The sequence below is a fragment of the Lonchura striata genome, chromosome 3, assembly GCF_050655825.1.
Source record: "Lonchura striata isolate lonStrDom1 chromosome 3, ASM5065582v1, whole genome shotgun sequence".
In the NCBI taxonomy this organism is placed as follows: domain Eukaryota; kingdom Metazoa; phylum Chordata; class Aves; order Passeriformes; family Estrildidae; genus Lonchura; species Lonchura striata.
In genome coordinates, this window is record NC_140705.1 from 53,967,815 (window position 1) to 53,989,090 (window position 21,276).

General features: G+C 38.5%; 1 protein-coding gene across 3 annotated transcripts in view; it reads right to left on the reverse strand.

Moving 5' to 3' along the window:
* Positions 1-19,930, reverse strand: part of SAMD3 (sterile alpha motif domain containing 3) — a 41,749-nt gene extending 21,819 nt beyond the window's left edge. For all 3 annotated transcript variants that reach the window (XM_085575146.1, XM_085575145.1, XM_077781759.2), the window contains exons 1-6: positions 19,799-19,930; positions 19,598-19,705; positions 18,669-18,858; positions 14,802-14,915; positions 7,004-7,189; positions 6,617-6,701 (exon numbers count right to left, since the gene is read on the reverse strand). In XM_085575146.1, coding sequence (XP_085431272.1) covers positions 6,617-6,701; positions 7,004-7,189; positions 14,802-14,915; positions 18,669-18,858; positions 19,598-19,676 — 654 coding nt within the window. In that variant the 5' untranslated portion in view covers positions 19,677-19,705; positions 19,799-19,930. The remainder of the gene's footprint in view (positions 1-6,616; positions 6,702-7,003; positions 7,190-14,801; positions 14,916-18,668; positions 18,859-19,597; positions 19,706-19,798) is intronic.
* Positions 19,931-21,276: the final 1,346 nt, after the last annotated feature.

The window sequence follows — 21,276 nt, forward strand, 5'->3', positions numbered from 1 at the left end:
CAGGGGGATGGGGGGTTGGTGACTTGTTTTGGGTTTTTTTCTCAGTTTAGTATATTATTTTTCCTTTGCCTCTGGCAGTATCTTAACTGGTTGCACAGTTGTATGATTATTGTGTCTAACAGAAGGGAGTAGGAAAGACAAGGATGGCACTACCTTTTGCTGGGAGCCTACAGTTATACTGGATCAAGGGTATTTTTCAACTGAACTCAAAACTGCTGAATTAAGAGAATCATTTAAGTAGGTCCTAGCCTTTGTAAGACACCTCAAGGTATGTAAAGTGCAACTTAAAGGCATTTCTGCATTACAAGCAGATGCAGGTCCTGTTTAATGCAGCCATTCATCACTCCTTGGCAGCCAAAGGCAGAGCTTACATGGCCCCAGCACTTCTGTAACCCTTGTGTATTTCTTTATTCAGTTATTGAAAAGTCACTGCTAAAAGTTGTATGGACAGCAACTTGCTCATGCATCCTTAAGGACCAATGGCCATTTGCATGTGGCCCAAAGCTGATGGCCCATGGCAAGGAGCTAGCCGTGCCATTGACACCCTGGGAAACAATTTCTAAGCAAAGGCTGTTCAACACATCTGCAGGCACAACCTGCAGTTTTGAACAGTTTTGTCATTCCTCAAAATCCCTTATGTATTCCAGTTACTGGGGAGTATTCAAGAGTCACAGGGAAAAAATCAGTCAGAAAAGTGACTGCAAATGAAAGGATGTGGAGAGATTAAAATATCTGTTACTTCATTTTCTAAAAATTACTCCAATATTATACTCACTTAATACTATATTCAAGCCTGTACCCACTGACATGCTAAAACACAATACAAGCAGAAGAATGATTACCCTAAATTTCTTACCAAAATGGTGTCATTTATTAATCAAGGTTACATGATTTGAAAGGTTAACTTGGTGCAAACCAGATTTCAGTAGAAGGAGACTAAGTAGTACAGATCTCTCTTTGCAGTGAGGCTGACATGCCTGCCTTTCTCACTCATAGGAGGGCTCTTAAGAGATGGTGGTGAAGGTGGTGAATGCAAGTGACCTTGCATTTCTCCTGCTGAGTTTATTGCTCCCACTCCCTAGGTTCTAGCTGACCTACAGGCCCCTCAATCCTAAAAGCAAGACCTCCATTAATGGTGAAAAATAAGGATGGAAGAGCTAAGAGACTACAATCCCTGTGATCTCTACTTCAGCTCTTCTTGAGCAGCCCAGAGCCTACCAGGGCAGGAGTGCCCCGCCTAGGGGGACACTCTGCCAACCTCCTACGTGCCCTTACCAAAGTACCTTTTCACAGCCAGTCACACTTCAACACCCAAGAACTGGAAAGAAAGCAAACCCATCTGCATTTCTAGTATGCAAACTTCAGGCTTAGGGTTCTGCCAGAACAGAAGTCACATCACCACTAACCTAAAGATAATGACTGAAAATAGAGTACAACAGCTCACCCAGTCTCCTCACAAGGCATAGTCACTGCCTCAAGACGAGTGTTACACCTCAGCACCATTTTCAGAAGCAGTAAGATGACTACATGCCTTGAAAATCCCACTTGTTTTTCACCTGAACCATTAAGGTCCCTAAATACATTTATAGTTCTGGCCTTACACATTTTGATGCAAATACCTCATCATTGTATGCTTAGCAAAATTTATCCCTAGCTTGCTATTTTAAGGCTGCTAAGAAAAGCAAACAAAGTCCTTAGTTTAATGCTGCTTTGAAGTGTTTAACAGATGTTACAATATTTTAAAACATGATCATACCAGAATATATTAGCAGCTGACAATTTAAGCATCCCTGTAGCTGAGCTTCACATAGTTTCTTTCTTTTGAAAACCTTTATTTGGCTAGAAGATATTTTTGCTTATTCTTTCACCTGAAAGAATATGCTGACACCCATACAAGGCTTTAAATATCCCACAAACTTCAAAACTTTCAACTGTTTCATTCCCCAGACCCCCCAATAAATTAAGAATTTTAAATAAAACTATTTTTATGATAGGATTGTCATAAACTTAGGCAAGTCCCCTCTCACATACCTATTTCCAGAATGAGACTGCAGGCACATACATTTATATGGTTTCCCTTGTGGGTAATGTGTGCACTAAAAAAGATGCTTTTGTTACCATTTTTGAGCCAACAACTTTATTTGCTTATAATTTTCCTGCTCTCCCCAGCTTTGCCCAAATACCACCCCAGGAAGGTTTACCTTCCTAGTAAAGGAGTAGGAGGATTAGCCTGTGTCTGACATAGGAGGGAAAGGATTACATGCAGATTGAAATCAGTAATTTACTAGCAAATAATCACTTTGTGCACAGCAGTTACATAAATTAAGCATCTCAACATCAGCATCCTGAGTTTCACAGGCACCACTCCACAGCCATGAGCTCAAGGGAGCTGCTTATGCAAAGCCTACTCAAAAGGGCAAGTGGTGTGGAGCATAGAGCCTTCTCTCTCCCTTCCTCCTGTCATGTTTTCTTGGAAACATAAAATTTTCAAAAGGTTGGCTGAAATAAAATGGAATAAGGGAAATTACTCTTTCCAAATTGCTGGGTTTAAGCTTTGTAAAATGGACAAGCACAGATAGATAGAACATCTTGCAAGCTGTCAAGAAACAGTGTAATGCCAATTTGCTTTTAACTGCTGTGTTTATGACCTTCACTTTTTCTATATAAGCTATTTGTCTGTAACTTACAAATGCTGTACTGGTTACAATACACATTACAAATCTAATAAACTATTCCATGATTAAATTAAGACTTTTATTTTTTTAAATGTCATATGTTAGTTTAGGATAGCATTGTTCTGTAAATAGAAGGAAATACCATGGCAAAACTTCCTTATGTAGTCACTTTAAAATACTCTTACCAAAAGTTAATCTTGGAATTAATTTTGTTCCAGGTACCCCACTTCTTAAATGAGTTTTACTATTAGTAGAAAATTTTTTCTAAATCATTATTTAGAATTTTAGATAATTCTTAATCCCTGCTTCTAGACTGACCTCATAAATAACATTATTTTCAAATTCATAGTATATAAGTGGCTTATTCATTACTTTATTTGTAAATTAATTTATTTAGGGTCATAACCATTGTCCTGACGATACCGAATTGGATATTCTTTGAAAAGGACTGACGGCACAGAAGAGTATTTTTTTTTTCACACTGTAAAACTAAATGGAAAAATTTTTAACTGAGAAAACAGAATTGTGAATAATCTACTAATAAATCTTGAAACCACAAACTTTTAATAACCTCTAATTGCAACAGTATGAGATTGAAAATATTAGACTATAGTTCTACATAACATACACATTGTTTAAATTATTTGTTTAAAATAATTTGGAGGTGTAAATAAGTATGTTAGGAAACAAAAGTCCAGTATTTTAGAAACAAACCACACAAAACCTGGAATGCCTAAAGTTTTGCAAGTAATTTTTTTCCTGTCACAAAAATCCTGTGGTAATTTAGGTGCTCTTATGTTTGGTTTTCGTTGTTGTTCCTCTATGTTTGCCAGAAATCTTTCCCTTTTCCAGTTCATGTCACTAAATTTCTGCAAAAATGTTGCAATTAAAGTGCTGACTTACAGTTCAAAGTTTCTCCATCCATGTACATCAATAACATCAAGTTCTTTACATTCTGGTTTTCTGCGCTTGGCCAGATGAAAATGTGAATTCCGGAATCCTAAGATCTCTCATGGGGTGAGTTTTCCCTTTCCTCATCCAGGAAGCCCAACTGCCTGCCCCTGCCCAGACACACAGGCATGCACACTGGCCAGGGAGGAACCCAGAACAGTTCCTGCTGCACCCTTCTGGCAGCCAGAACACATGGATTTCTGGTGAAGGGCTTTAAAATGCAAGACATGTGAGTTGAGGTTAAAATCACACCCACCACTGGCAGACCTTCTCAGGACATCTCTTTAAGAACTACTGCAGCCTTTTGCAGAGCCCAGCAAATGCTGTGGCTGCTCATCCACCCCAGAGGCTGAGAAACTGCTTTCCTTTTAAGCATAACTTTAGAGTTAAAATGAATCTAGGAACTGAGATACAGCACAGCAATAAATAACAAGCAGTAAATGAATGTCATTAACAACACAGTGGTATAGAGCATTTTACACGGCAGAAAGATAATACTCAATAGCTGAAGTGAGCTCCAGCACACCCGAGGGAACACAGACCTTGGTACTCCAAACTGCACTTAGGCCTTTTGGTTTTTAAAATGCATGCCACAAGTTATTTTTCCAACAACTTTGAAAAGAAATAGAAAGTCCAATAATTGAAAACAGACTTTTTGGTATTCTAAATAGTCCCAAATAACTTTATTGTGCTACCACTACTGGAAACCATTATTCTCAGAAACCAGCCCAGCTGAATTGCCATGTTTGGTGTCTCCCATTCTCCAGCCTTACAAGACACAAAAAGGTGGTGGCTGTCTATCAAACACTGACATTTGTGCACAGCTCGCCACCTAAGGCTGTCTTTGGAGTCCACAGAAAAATAAGAACTTGGAGTGCTATTCCTCCCTTCCCAATGTCAACACCAAAACCACATTAAATGAACTGCCTCTACAGAAGTTTACATATAAATGCTGTTTAACAAAGAATGTAACTAGCATTTTTGCTTGAAAGACTACTCTCATGCTAGTTTTCCTTTTCTACATTTACCTATCAGTCTCCTTTTCCTCTGAATTTTATCGATAGTCTATTTCTTCAATGTTTTCAATATACTATTTTAAAAACTGTAATAATAACAGCAACTGTTTGATTACTATAGATAAACAACTTAAAGGTATTCAAAACCTCTCAGTAATCAATATTTTACATCTTCTATTTTAATACTATTATAAGGAACAGCAAGGAATAATTATAGTCCCTTAACAGCTAGAGTAATTTTAAAAGAAAAGTCTACAAAAATTTTGCTTTTTTTAAATTGCTGAAGATCTTTTCAAGGATAAGAAAAAGAATATTTGTTGTCAATTTTTTTTTGCTGTTCATTTGCTTCTCAAAGGTATATGAATTCAATTTTACTGCAAGTTTTGTGATAAGTAGCTATGCATATATTGTAGGGTTGTTTTAAGCCGTTACTGTTGTAACGCACAACTGTCTCAGATCAAGAAAAAATATGTATTTATAGCATTTATGATCAAGAAGGCAGAACAGAATGTCTAACAGTAAGCCAAATAAAAAATACTAATTCATTCTCACACCCTCCTCCAAACTTAAGAATGTAGGCATACACCTTTTGTGCAACTTTTCCTCTTGCAACACAGGCAATAGAGGGGGGCTGGATCAGAAAGTGGTAGACTAGCAATATTGCAAACTGTTAATTCCAGCTTCCTTGTTTATTTATTGCAGTTATTGCCAGAATGCTTTCTAGTAAGAATGGGGGAAAAGATCAAAAAATAAATAAAAACCACTCTGAAATCTCTGCCCCATCACATAACTTCTGCCAGCACCAGTTCAGTCATCCATGTGGTAAGTAAAGACTATTTCCCAAAGAACAGAGTTATAAGTAGTTTCACTTAGCCTATGGTCCTTCTGCAATTAGAGCCCTTTAAAAACCTACGTTAAGAATCTCTGTTTAAAAACAGTTTTAAAAAAAGTCTGTAAAATTATCTTCAGAACAAGCTGAATATCATTTCAGCTCCTCATCATAGAGGGAGCCAGATGAAGCCACACATTACTCAGGACCCAAGGACCACCATTGGGGTATTCAGAGAGGTATCCTGACTAAAAATGAGTACAAACTGTTTCTCTCTGGTCCTTTTGCTCCCTCTCTTCTCTTTGAGATGTGTTTGTTTTCTTCAGTCCCTTCTCTTCAACAACGCCTGGGCTCACGGCAGAACTAGAATAGTAACCCTTAAGCCTCAACTCTTTTTTTATTCCCAAAATTATTTTGTTTTCTACAGTAATGGCATGTGAGATAGATATTTATATATGTTTAAAGCTAACAGTCCCCACTGAGGCCCACAAGCTTTTACAGGACGGTATAAAAGTATCACATGGCAAAGCAATGATGTGAAGTGAAAAGGTGACCACTGTTGTCCAAGACCACAGACGGATATTCTGGATCACAAGTGAAAAAAATGTAGTTCAGATTTAAATCATCTCCTTCCACTGCTTTCTGCTATTTCCCCCAATGATATTCCAAAATTTGTTTTTAAATGTTTTTGGTTTTTTTTTAAATTAGACCTAGATTCTTTAAACCACTAGTATTACTGCATGTTTCATATCTAACACACAAACAATCATAATACATTGCAAGAGCATCGGTCACATGTTAGTTATCATACAGACAATTTCCCAAAAAGAGCTGGCTTCTTTGTTTTTAAAAATAGAAAAAAAAAACAGATTTAAATTTATCCCTGGGCAGAAATCAGCCCAGAAAGAAAATATACCTAACAAGCAACCAGGGTTTTAATCTACAGACAGGTCTGCATGGTAGCAGGTACAGCTATACCTGCATTAATCTTTAATTGACATAATGAAATAAAAATGTGATTTGCCAAACAGAGCCAAGTGCGTGCGCTCTGAATAGAACCAGCATATAAGAAATTGATATCGATTTCCTATGAACTAGATTATTTTCTTGTGATTAATTATGTGGGGAAAGCCCACAATACTTACAAAGCCATTCCCATCTTCATCAAGGAATGGGTATGCCTGGAGCAGAGCATTGACAACAATGTTATATTGCTGACTGTTCGGATACCTGTGCAAACAAGATGGAGATAGAAAAGAAATACTTGGTTTTCTAGACAGTATTAAACACTGGAGTCTATACTGATCTAGATTAAATTACTTCTGACTATTTCTCAGGCAACCAATTGCCCTCCAAATAACAAAGGGCACAGCTTAAAGGCTTGCAAGAAATCTTTCTATTGGTTTCAGTAGGTGTCAGGCCTTAGCCTCTTTTTAAGCAAATATATTAGAGAATAGCTTTACATCAATTTTAAAATTTATGTCTGCAGAAAACAGGTAATGCCCCCAAGAAATTGAATGGTGTTTACTTACAGTGATCCTTCCAGGTATTTTGTCATGTCTGCTTGTAAAAATTCAATAATTCTTATCCTCATACTGTGATCAGGGCATTTTTTTTCTGCTAATATGCACTTGACATCATAAGGGAAGTCTGGCAAAACATAAGAACTTGTCCACTGCAACATCTCGTGTCTCGCAAAAAATGATTTCAGGTTTTTTCTATAAAAGAAAAGATTGTATGATCACCATCACATCTTTCTTCTATGGAAATGCAGGCAGGAGGGAAAGAGAACTACATGGAAAAACACAACACAAGGGAAAGTTCTTGCTATAGAAATTCAAGGCCTGCTGTCTTTGTTTCTCCATAAAGAATATCTACAAAAGCAGCGATCAATACATACAGAGTTAAAAAGCAGATATCAAATGTGTAATGTAACAGCCAGCAGTCAGTAGGAGGTGCTTCCTAACTGAAGGCTGAAAGCAGAAGTCAGTGGGGGCTTGCTGGTGCTGCAAAACACCTTTATGTCTCTTCATTTATTTTTCCTCTCCAGCAAGACAAACAGCTTAATCGAATAAAATACTACATGTGACATTACTTAAGGCTGTCCTCCCACAGGAGAGGGCAAGGAAGGGATGAAGGCAGTTATCATCAGCTCATGTCTGAAAACAAAGCAGACACAGCCCAGCAGCTCCTGTCATAAGAACACCATGACTGCTACATACAGAAGTCACACCTCAGCTGGGGTGAGCATGAGGTAGGGTTATTACCACTGGCTGCCCAAATCCTCATTCCAAGAGAACACAGTGAAAAGTGGGTCCCAACAGCCAGTTATAGTCTCAATACCTTCTTTAGTAGGTTGTCCTATAACTCTCAAACTTCCTGACCTGCTTATGCTGCCACATCACCTTGGCATTTTTTAATATATCTTGTAGGTTGTCAAAAACTCTATATCCCTGATATAACTGCACCAACGCCAGCCCTACCATGAATGACAATGCAGCGCTGAGGGAAAAAAATATATAGCTTCAGTACTGTATTCTGCTCCCAACATCAGTAGAAGTACTCACACACTACCATTTCCCCATGTAAAACAGGCACAAAATGGTCAGGGCTGCTGTCTTTTCAAGCTCACCAGATTTCATGGGACACAGATGGTTAACAGTAGGTGCAAGGTGCAGTGAAGTTCTGTTTGTACTTTGCAGCCTCAAAAGAAGGCAAAGTTGTGCAGGAAGTGACAATTTATCCACACAGACATGTTCATGTCCTTTTTTCGTGATAAATTAATATACACAAAGGAAAATAAACCCCATTAGATCCTGAAATCACTTGGAAATCCCTTCTATGCAAACAAAGCGCAGATGTTTGATGTAGCATCAGTGAGCAGCTCTGCAGCCTTTAAGTTTGCATCCTGTACCTTCACCAACTTTCCTGATGGAAGTGATGTAGTGCACAGGCTGCAAATTACTACATGGTGTTTTCAATTCCAAAAAGTGGAGGGGTTTATAGCAGGTTAGATTTGGGCATGCTGGACTACATTCAGTCACTTGAGAAAATAAAATTTTCTTGCAGTTGGGATGGCTAATAATCAGGGAATCATGGCAACTCTCCCATTCACCAGTCCCTTCACACTTGCCACGGCAACAAAAACGCTCCAAGTTTCATTTATCTTCATTTACCTTACCTAACACAAAATAATTCCCTGCTCTCCAAACAAGATCCAAAAATTCCTCTGGTCTCCACACTGCATGAGATTAAATATTTTACTAGTTTTAGCTGGACTCATTGCTGTTGGGAAGTCATATTAAACACATGCTGTAATATTTTACAATGAAATATAAGCTTGTTTGAAAAGAGACACAACTCCACATAAACTTTATCCTCAGAAATGCTCACATGCAAGGCTGCTTAACTAAAAGAACAGTTCTGTTCAGCTGTAATGTTGTTCTCCACAATCAAGGAAGGTTTTGGCTCTACACATAAATCTCAGTGCACACACACAGTTTTGAGATTTAGGTACAAATATACGTAGCCTGTTTCTGGCTACACCTCCTCTAGCTAACCTGAGGCAGAAATGAGATCAAAATCTTGAAACTGGAAAAAAATCTCAAAATCTCAAGTTACATTTTTCCTTGTCTCTCAGTTCTTGAGACTTTTGATTCTACAGTGGAATCAATCCAATAGCTAGCTAAGGCAAAATTTCAGCATCCCTCTTTCTCTGCTGTCACATGTCTGACTTAATTACACCCCTTTCTCGCTGGTACTGGGAATCCTACAGCAAGTTACAAGGATCTGCAGTGACAAAGTTCTAAATTATTCTTTTCATTTCGTTTTCTCACAGTTTAAGTCCCTAAAAGGACTTCTCATGAGGTGAAACAAATACCAATTCAGATGAACCAAGCTGGTCTCTCTATGCTTAGCTGCAGTAAGGAACTGCATCCCAAGAAGTACTTCCTCAGCAAGGAGACAACTATTCACAGAGCTTTAACCACTCAGTTTTTGTAGATTGCCACTTTAATGTGCTCAGTCACAGTCCTGTCTCACACAGCTATTTCCTTCTTTGTCTCCATTGTAACCTTACTCTGCTCACGCACAGCATGTTTACTGAGTCATGAAGCTATAAAACAGCATTATTTTGGGAGGAGCCATTTGTCTCCTTCAGATGGAAAAATACCTCACAACAAACCAGCCAACCAGCCAAAAAAACAAACAGCAAAAAACCTCAAAGAGCCCTCAAAGACCCATCTATTTGAATTATATAACCCCTGCCATCCCTAATCCGAGGGAATACTTCGTTTTACTGCCAAAAAGACAAAGAGTTACACATTTGCAGTGCCACCCAGACCATTCAGTGATGGTTGCAGATTGCACTGGAGAGAAGAGTGGGGAGTAAACACAGCATCATGTCTCCAAGTTCAGCTCCATACAACACACAGATGCACAGAGCATTAGCTATAACAAGTCAGTAAAAATAATCTTGATATCAATACCAATAACTCAATCAAGATAGCTGTGTAAAGAGCCAAAGAGATCTAGAAAGAAGATCAAATACTAAACCATAATAAGATTTTAGTTTTTTTAAGCTTCTTGAACATACTGGTAAGATGGATCAGTTTCTTGCATCTATTTAGTTCATTTAGAGGAAAATGCGATTTAAAGGCCAATTGAGCACACACATAAACTGGCTGTGTGGCACAAGCTTTTCTTATTGTCTGCTAAAGTCCATGAGTCAGGCACCCATTGCTGTACCAGCTCAGATCCCATTTAGTCAAAGGACATGGCAGTTAAGAAGAAATTTGCTGACTTTGATGGGTTGTTCCCCTTTTTGGTACATCCACATAAAACTCAGCATGTGGGTGAAGTCTCAGTAGATTCCCATTATTCATAAATGAAGGTGTAACCTTTCACATATCTACAGCACACATCAGCAAGAGACTCTGGTCTGAAGCGCTGTAGTCTGGAAGAAAATCCATGTCAACAAATTCAAGGAGAAAACAGAGGAGAAAACAAGGAACTTGTAGATGTGAAAGAAAGGAAAAGTCTTCAGCTGTAAAAAAACATTCCATTTCCCTAACACATGTATAATATGCTTTCAATGTTATGCCAACATTTAAGGTTGCAAAGGCTATTTCCATCAAAAGGAAGACATTATGAGAGAAGATGAAATGCCAAAACCACTTTTCTTCCTCTCAATAGTCAGATAAAAAAGGGCACCATTTTTCTATTCACAATTCTGATATCTGTGCCTGAAAGATCCTCATGCCATTCTCTTTCCGTGCTTCACTGTCATTTCCAAATTTTGAGCACAAATACAAGGTTTCCCAGTTATTCTCTCAAGCCTGGGATTTGCAGTCTACCTAGTGCTTGGTGATGTCTTATATTTTTCAGCTCCCACTAAGCATAAGGGCAGGTATCCTTTAGACTGAAAAAGAAGTTACCCACAGCAGTGTTAACTTCAGCAAGGCTGGGATGTGGGAGCTCCGAGATGTGCCAAAGCTGCCCATTTCCCAGAGCAGCTCCCTCTTCACCTTCCCCTGCAGTACCCATTCTATAGAAACCACCATGTTCAGTATGGCCACGAAGTTACAGTCAACATTAACCTGCTTCCAAAAAAGTTTGTGAGATGTAGACACAACCTTCTTCTAGAAGGAGCCCAGGCTTTTTGACAGTCTGAGGAGCTACATCACATAAGGGAAGGCTTTGCACTTTCACCTCATGCGAGGGCAGCAGCTGTGGGTTACAGAAAGGGGAAGAAAAAATGCTCCTTAGGGAATCTGACTGACAAAACTGCCAGTTAAATCCAGCCAATTAAAAGAAACAGGGTTTATTCATATTTCACACCATATGTTATACTGTATTCAAAGAATTTTATGGGGTTTTGGAACTTTTGTTGTGTTGCTGTTATGACTCTGCTAGACCTTAATAAGGCAATGCAATTAGTGTCTTCTGCAAGTCATTTGTAAAACTTGCTCATTTCTGGTGTGGAAAAGACAGCAATTTATTTCTTTTTTCCTCCAAACTTCTGAGGAAGACTCACAGCACCATGTCAATAAATTCAGCTCTGATGACCTGAGGTGCTCCAAAACCATGAATCCTGTTGTCCTGACTTTCAAAACATTAAGACAACAAGAACAGATAATAGGTATTGTTACAAGTCCTCTAGGTCCTTTAGAATAGTATCCTTAAGTATCCTGCTGCAATAACAGACATGAAATGCTGACTTAAAACAAAAAAAGTGGCAGAAATTCTTGCATCCATATAAATAAAAAACTTAAATTTAAAGCACCTCCTGCAGGTCCTGAACACACCAAACCAAAACTCACAGATAAGACAGGTTTCATGAAGATGCAATAACAATTTAAGTGAAATTATCAGAAATAATAAAAATGAAATTGTGAAATTGTTTTTCTGGTATGTTATACCAAATGTATAATCAGACAGCATCTAACATCTGTACTTCTTAACAAAATAGACAGGCAGTACTTCTCTCCTACTATTGACCACCATCAAAGACTTAACATGGTTTTTTAAAGTCTGCTTTTCATGTCCTTATGAGCTAACTGAAAAAAAAGATCATCAGAATTATGTCTGGTATACATGATGATATCAAGAATAAGGTCTTTGCTTAGAAACTAAGAAACTTTTAAGCTATACATTAAAAAGCACAGTCCTGCTGAGTTTTCACTGTAGGGTTATAACTACATTTGTGTGTATATGTATGTTATCTAAAAGTAATATGTGCCCTCTTGTGTAAATGGAGCAAAATCATTTGAAGTAATTGACTAGGTGCCAATTTTTCAGGCTAGCAGCTCTTTTTCTCTTTTCCTTTTAAAATTTTCTTTTTTTTTTTTTTAAGCACAACCATAACTATATTTCTGCACATCAAACAGATGAAAAATAGTGATGTATAGGTAACAGGGGAGGCAAAGCAAGGAGCTGTCTACAGATCATTAACAGAATGACATATCATAATTAAAGGCACTTCAGACGTAGCTACCCAGCAGTCAGGGCAGTTGCTGTAGCCTGACCAAAAAAGATGTGAGACTGGCCTAGTTAAAGACATGTCCTCCACTGAGGAAATGAATGACCCATGCGGGCCATCACGGCCATCTTAGTGACGGATGCCAAATTTATTAAGGCAAATGTAAAGGTAATTGTAAATCTTCCAGTTTGTTGTCATTGCTATCAGCTCAAATTTATGCAGGCACTAGCATCAAGATTCTGTCAATGCTGGCAACAGCTTTATTGGTATATGAACACATAGCAGGCCCAGGTTTAGCTGAGCACTGACCACACCTTCCAAACTCACAGCAAACAGGGAAGTTCAAACCTGTTGAGGCTGGCTGGCAGGGTAACTCCTGCTTGTGCTCTGAGCAAATTACTCCAATGCATTCATTCAGACAGTAAACCTGTTACACAGCACTCAAGAGCTACAGAACACATTTTTATAGGAAAAAAAAAAATAAATGTACAAATAAACATGTACCAGGACATTACTCTTGAGGGAAAACAGCTGGACCATCATAGTGGAAACAGTGGAAAAGGGATACATTAGGGATGTCATTTTGCTAAGCAAATATGTTGAGGAAAGGCAGACAGAACATATAAACCAACCAATAAAAGGATAGTTTTCCACAGCAGTATCAGGTATTTACAAATAATAAAAGCCTCTGTCTTAGCAACAAGATAAACCCCAGGCTGTTAGAAGCCATAAAACTGCTAGTACTCCAGTATAGAAAAGCAGAATATGGGAAGTGCATTTATTGAACTGTCCTCCCTATTTTATTCTCTTCACAGACAGGCACTGTTTCAAGATTAATCTTCTTGGGAGATTCACAAAAAGATGAGCTGGTTTTACTTCTGTCATTGCTAGCATAACATTGTTCCATTGGAGTAGGTTGGAAACCTCATCTGGTTTTATGTATGCCCATTTTCAATACAAGAAAACAAATTATACAATTTCTTCATCCACTTAGTCTTTATTTTTGTGTTTAAACAGTTTTCTTTGATATTTTGGTAATATTTAGTAATATAGAAGAGTGTATTTAACACCATTGTTAAGACTACCTACACAAGAAACACAGAGAAATTGGAGCTAATTCACCAGCATTAATAATCCATAAAAGCATCTACTAATTCACTTCCAGCAAAACCATACAGTTATTGGAGCTGTGGCTACATGAATCTTCTGGGAAAACAAAACTAAAGCCAAAAAGAAACCACAAAAACCCAACACCACAGACAAATTAAAACAAACAAACACAAAAACAAACAGAAAAACCCAAAACCAAACCAAACAAATCAAACAAAAATTTTAAGTTTTCTTTTTCAGATTGGATGAAATGAATGAGGAGACAGAGGCTATAAGTATAATCCTGGCCAAATAACAATAATTTAAAACTGTACATTGTGTAATGGCTACTCTGTCTCACACAACCCATTTAAAACTCTTTATACAGCACAAGGAAAACTAATTAAAAATAAGCATCCTTTAGAAGCAAAGGCTAAATACTGGAGGATCATATTAGTTGTTTATTCTTAGGGTTCAAGTGATTTGGGTTTGTTTCTTTGATAACAATGCTGACAGGACCTTTGGAGTTTTTGATATATTATTTTAAAAACAGAAGTACCAGGCCTTTTAAAAGCATCAAATCATATCTACAGGGGAGAACAACAGAGGGAGAAGCTGTAGCAGGTGGAAATAAAGGGGAATAATGATAAGCAGACAAAACTTTGGAAACATGAAAATAATTGCCTTGAAAGAGGAATAGGGCTCTCTTTCAATGCTGACTGCCCATCTCAAAGAAGAAAATCAAAGGAGAAAAAAAAAAAGAAAAAAAAAAAAAGAAAAAAACTCATCACATTGTCTTGCCTCCAGTTTCTAGGCAGGCTTGTTTTGATAAGCAAGGAAAATAAGTGTGCTAATAGAATCAGCATTCCTACCTTCACAAGTGCTATATTTATGATACCTCAAGCACACAATATATTGAATAGCCATATTCCACTCTGTAATAACTAATTTGTCAGATTGTTGTTGAAAATGTATCTGTAAAATACTATTCCTAAAAGTCAGATAAATAAAGACAAACCTGTATTTTGCCCTCTGCATGAGATAACATGAAACAGTGAGCAAGGACTGAGGATGGAACCACACCATCAGGCTATTTCATTCAGTCAAATAAATTTCTGTTCTTGTTTTCTAAATTCACCTGGATATACCTGAACCTGACCTCCAGTAGATCACTTTTTTTTAAAGTATAAATGAAGCAAGATGAAGCATTTATGTAATTGTCAAAAGGTAAGGAAAATTTAATGAATATATTATAAACTCACTTTTGCTTTAACACTCTATGATCAATTAGTCCTTTTTGGTTTTCAGCTGAACACAGATATTTCTTCTGCTCCACCAGAAAACCAGAAGAATTTAACATCTGTCTGTCAGTAGCCCTGAAATAAAAAAACAACAAAATCACTCTCAGGTTTTGTGCTCAGGTCTTTCTCAGCTTACAGAAAAGAGGATGTTTAGGGTTCTAAAATACCAGTGGCAGAAACAGAAAAGGAGAAAAATCAACATACCAAATATGTTATGATTTTATATGCCCATGCCTCTTAATCAATTTCTCAGTTTAATTATCAAACTCTGACAAAATAAAAGGAAAAGTGTAGAAAGTTCTGCCTGCTTATATTCTATTTACTACACAGTTACAATTCCCAAGAAAATCAGCCTTCTCAGAGTAACATCATCTTCATAACCTGACATCTCCTAATTTTTGGGAAAACTAACCATTGCAACATGTAAGGGGTGAGCTAAAAGAGCTAATTACACAGCATTTCAATACATTTTTATTTACCTAGAATCTTGAAAAGTTGCTATTTTCAGGAGGTTAAATCAAAAGCTTCAAGTCATCTTTTCATTACTTGAGCCACTCTAGAAGATCTCTGAATGCTTCCTGATCTTACAGTCCACTGCTCCTGGCCATTTGCTCCAGCTCTAGCTCAGCACTAGCAACAAAATCTCTAGATACCCACTTTGCTATGAGCCAGTTCACTACTTTCCGTTTAACCTTTGTGCCCACTTCTCTCCCTCCTCACATTCCTGTTATTTCTTGTTTTGGTAGATGTGTTGGTGGAAGCCAACATCAGCAGTTTTACTCCATACTGGGAGAAAAACAGAGTTAAGATAGGTGATACTGTTATGCTGCCAAGAATTCATGGCAATCATAAACCACTTTTTTTTTTTCCTGACCTCATCTCTTCAGAACATCTGAACTCTAAAGATGCTCTAGAAACTGTTCCAGCCTCAGCTGCACTCATCACACAAAAGATTATTGGAAATGACATTAAAGTTTGCCATATTTATAAGGGGAGCTCTCCCTTTCCATGAAACAATATATTTCAGCCATGTAGTTAAATGAAACAACAAAAAAAAACCCTTAGTATCTTCTGTGTGGCTCTTAGGAAAAATTGATTGTGCAAGTGGAAGGGAGCTTAATATTTACCTGGGAATATCTATGTGTGAGCTCCTCATACACACATAAGCAGTTTCTACTGTGTGACTGAGAACACTTCCACTGAACCAGTGACAGACACAAGATGCTATTTCCATGTTCTAATCCAAACTGCTGGAGATATAAGCCACATTCTAATAAGCCAAATCTATTACTTTCACACAGAAAGTGTTCATCTTTGTACTCCAAATTCCATGTCCAGCCAAGGACTTTGTTTCTGTTTCTGTCAGGGAGGAGAGGTCAGCACAATTCACACAGTCCCAGGATGAGCCAAGGACACCAGGATAAAGAGGTGGCAGCCAGGAGTGCACCAAAAAGCACTGGGGATAGCATTTATATGCGAAATACAACAGGGAAATACTGCTGACGGCTCTTGGAAGCTCCACAGTGACTTCAGCTGACTCAGAAAGAGACTGTGATGATGATCCTTTCTTCCCTGCCCTGAGCAATGCCCTGTCCACCCTGTCACTGGTCCTGGCAGGGTGAGCAAGCTCTGGGAACTGGCCTGACTGAGAAATAATTCTGCAAAACAGAAATGATGGCTGGTTTTCACCTGGGCTCAAGCACTGCACGATAGGAGCTAGGAGCATGCAAACTCAGATTTCAGTGTTGCTCTCTGGCACCACAAGGGGATAACACACCCAGCTGTGGATGCTATTAAATGCAAGCCTTAACGTGGTTTCTCTACTCACTGAAATTCAGCCTAACATCAGGGAGCAATGGAGGAAATGTGAGTTCACATACACCGTGAACTGTCAGAACCACGAATTTTACATTTGTTCGAAACAGTGTCTCATACACTTAAGTCATGAGTCCTTGAACTAGATCAAAAGAAATTATTCTTATTTTGTTCAAGATGTATCAAACAGACAAAAATAATTTTGAACTACATCACTAAGAAAAGCACTGCAGTGTTAAGAAAAGAGTCACAGCTATCTGCATATAAAGATACAACTTTCAATTTTGTAACAAAACACTCTTTTCACTATAGCTGTTTTTCCATATTTTTATACCCCAAAATGCACAGAGTGCATTTGACTTTTTACTCATCCTAAAATACATGACTGAATGCATCTTAAACTTGTTTGAATTTTATTCTGTCTTGCTGACACAAAAAAGGAGATTAGATAGGGGAAGATTTTAATGCAAATTATATTCACTAAGATTTGGTATTTTAAGCATTTAATTTTTTTTTGAGTCTGCTGAACTTCAGAGCAAAACTGTTGCACTCATGCTACTGCACCTGCTGAGAAGCACATGGGAAAGTCACATCTAAGACACAGGCTATCCAAATACCCCTGACAAAGTCAGAAAGCTAAATATCCAAAGCCACATTCTAACTGCCCTAAACATAAGGACATGTTTTCTTCTGAACCCCTGCTGAAATCAGGGCATATCCACCTCACTTTGGATGAAGTACAGGACCTATACATGGTAGTCTTCTTCACAGCGGACACCTCTACCCTCTAAAGAAGGATCTTCCTATAAATCAAATAGGCAGAGAGTGGAGACTGGCTGTGGTCTCATGCTTCAGGCCTGTGATAAATCTCACATGCAGTGACTTAGTCTTCTTCCTACAATCCCCTTCTCTCCAGCAGTGCAGGAGCATTTACCTCAGGAGTTTCACAAATACTTCCAGAAGGACAAGAGGATGTATCTCCCTGTGTAGTTTAGTTTTCCTCATGAGCTCTATATTGTTTGGAAGTTACTCAGTTATCACTATCATGCTTTTTTTTGGCTTTTAATCACCTCGGAGTGCACAACCTGGACTCCTTTTGGATGAAGGCAAATGCTCTGCAGTTCTAATCCTCTGGGATTAATCCTACCGTGCCTAATGCAGCCTTAGTGCTAGAGTCCTTTCCTTTAAAAAAAAAAAAAAGCATTTTGGATCCATGGCAAGCTGTTCTCGACAGCCAGGATTCTCGGGTTTAAAAGGTACCACTTAGAGGTCAGGATTTCTCTCCTCAGCCAAGATATTCAGAAAAACATAACCCTGAAAGATTTACAATAGATCAGAATGGAGGTAAACAATGGGAGAATGAACAAACCCCTCACAGTAATACCCGCAACGAAAACACCTAACAAACTCTGCCCACTCCTCCATCCCCTAAGAAACCCCAAACAAAGAAAGAAAACCTGCCTAAACAAGACCCAGAATGTAACAACTGAGGACAATCTCTCTGGAATTTGTTTTCTAAAAATCTATGTAGTTTCACAATAAATTTCAATAATCCCACTGTGGGATTTTAAATGCTTACATCTGGACCAAATCCAGAGTTTCCTTTGATAAACTGACTTTCAATACCCCTGTGACACAAATACCATCTCTGGCTAAATCATTATTATACTACAAGATTTGCAAGCATTTAAAAGTAAGTTCTTCAAAAGCTTAATACAGAAAACAGAGAAAATCTTAGCTATAATGAAAGTTTGACAGTGCTTCATTCAAATGAAAACTAGAACTCAGAACTGGATATGAAGGAAGTTTAAATTAATTAATGGTGTGTTTCAGGAATGTTGATGCCCTGTTTAAAACCACAAGAATCTAATGTTACATTTCACATTTGTTACAGATACTCAAAATATAAAAACCAGGTACAGATGAAGAGCTATTAAATTCCAGTTTTAAAATGCCATGAAAAGAACACAACTATACCAAGACCAAAATTTGCTGTGCCATGAACAAACTCACCCACTGATTACTTCTGGAAATTTTTGAGAAGCTGTTTCACAACAGTATGTAAGGGGTTCCAGCCCACTCTTCTGTTGCCGGTATTTTTTAATTAGGTCCATCAGCACTGCCTGGTGCCCAATCTTCTTCACCAGCTGCTGCACCATACGATCATTAAGAGCCAGAAGAGCTGCTCCACTTATTTCTTCTTCTGCAGATCGAAGGGGATAAAATAATTACTGTAAAATAGCTTTATAGTTACAGTTACATGCTATATGCCTAAACACATGATGATGGGAGATGGATCAAAGGGAAGGATGCTTTGTACTGCTGACAGTCATCTTCAGCTATCACCATCCTTTCCCAAGCAGTGCCAGGAGTCTTAATCACTGGCCAGATATCTTCCCCTGACATACAGCCAAGCCTGAAACACACAGAAGCAGAGGTGACAATTTTACTGCTTTAAGTCAGGCCTTGCTTGAATCACAGGAGACTGTTACTTGCTGATGAAGGAAATCAAGCTTTTTAACAGAGTAGACAAGCAATAGGCTGTTCACATTACAGTTTCTTGTGCACGCTTCTGTGAAGTGTCTATATACTCAAACATAAAACATTTGCACGCTACATTTGCATTATTTCAAAAGATTTCTACAACATAAAATAGGCCCTGTCAGGTCTTTTAAACTGCCAGCTCTGATTTGAGGTGTGTCTATTTATATACAGGCTTAATTTCTTCCCCCAGGATTTCTCAGACTTTGTAGCAAATTTGTACACTTATGTTGATTTATCAGATATATGTCAGTTCTCACCCTAATAAATTTCTATAAAAGTCTGAGGTTAGCAAATACATACATGCCCCAAACCAAAACAAGGTAGGGAGTGCCAATAAAATGCATAGCAAGATATACTAAACAAACAGCACCACTCCCCCAAACAATAAAAATGCTTACCACGGAATTTAGGAACTAGCTCTCCTAAATTTCTCTGTTTCAACCAGTTGCAGACTTGCTCAACTGACCAACTTTCCATCTTCAATTGTTGCAACGTTAAATTTCTCTCTGAAATGAAAATAGATTATTTTTGTGCTGAGCTCTAAGCCAAGCTCCAACATTTCATATTAAAAAAATGTACTTAGGAAATAATATACCTACATGTTCTGAATAAAAATAGTGGAAAACAATCCAGCTAATGCCTGTTGTAAGTGGCAGTTTTCTTGGATCCCTTTCCTCTCCTCCTCTCCCGTCCCTGGTTTCCCTCTGTTCTGAGGCAGCCTCATTCCTTATAAAACAAGACCTGCTCCGGTACCATTAACACCCAGGTTTCCACACAGAGAAGAAAAAAGGTGTGAAATTCGCCACCACCATCAGGCTCATCAGGAAATGGCTGACATTTTACAGAAGGAAAAAAAAAAAAAAAACAAGCCGCCCCACCATCAGATAAGAGTCTGTCACATTCATGCTTACAGTCAACCAAGCACCTTAACCCTCTCTGCACCGCCTGGCAGGGCAGGTACCCAGCAAACACTTAACCCTGAATTACCAACAGCCAGGGACAGGAAAGGTGGAAGGGAGGAGACTGCCCTGCTGTTGTTTGCTGGTTCTCTTCTCCAGGCTCCAGTGGTACCTGGGAGGATGCAGTGTGCGCCCTGGGAAGGCAGAGGCTCTGGGGCAGCCGGGATGGGTGCATCCACCCTCTGGGTGAATCCTGCACATTCTGTGTGCCTCCTGCCTGAAGGACACACTCGGATGACAAGGGGGTGCAACACACCCCAAAGCACCAGAGACCTCCCCAGAGGAAGGTAACTTATAGAGGCACAGCTTGTTCCGCACTGCGAACTTCTCAGCAAGAGAAAACTCTCTCTGAGGGGAATTTTCTTATCAAGGTGTTTTAGCTCTCCTATCTAAAGGATCACCAAGTGCTCCATGACCGTGCTTGCAATCTACAGCACAGCAACACTATCGGAATCAGTTTTTCAGACACACGTATGAGTGTCTGGCATTGTTGGTCAAACATTTCCTTCCATACCCTAAGCCTGCAGCAAACTCCAGGCTAACATGAAGATTCACCCTCACAAACCTCATCAGAATCTGTGCTCAAAAGAAAAGGAAAACCAAAAAAAGAAAAAAACTCCTTGAATAAAATATTTCCATTTTCATCCTTCAGTAGCAGAGATCCTCCAAAAGACACACTTCAGTTTACACTCTTATGCCTGTCGACTTCAGCAGCTTAGAAGGGTTAAGTTTAAGAGGAATGCCTTTCTGAATTACATGAGTGGGTTTAATTTGATATGACAACAGTAGCCATACAACTCCTCCCCCAGGCTAAGCAACAAGAACAGGGTGTGAAAAGTCATTATTTGTTGAGAACTCTGGTGTAAATTAAAAATCACACCTTTCTGTCACACTTCTTACTTCCTTGCAAAGAGTAGTGCAGAAAAAAATTCTCCAAAAACTTGAAAGATAAAACCGGGTGCAAAGCAGAAAGATACTTCCCTTATCAACCAAGCAGTGTAAAAGGAGAGAGATACATTAAAATGTTGGAAAGGTCACTTCTTCACCCTATAAGAAGACTAACACCCTGGAACAATTATTCTAAAGCAGAGAGGCAGATACCAACACTTCAAAAAGTG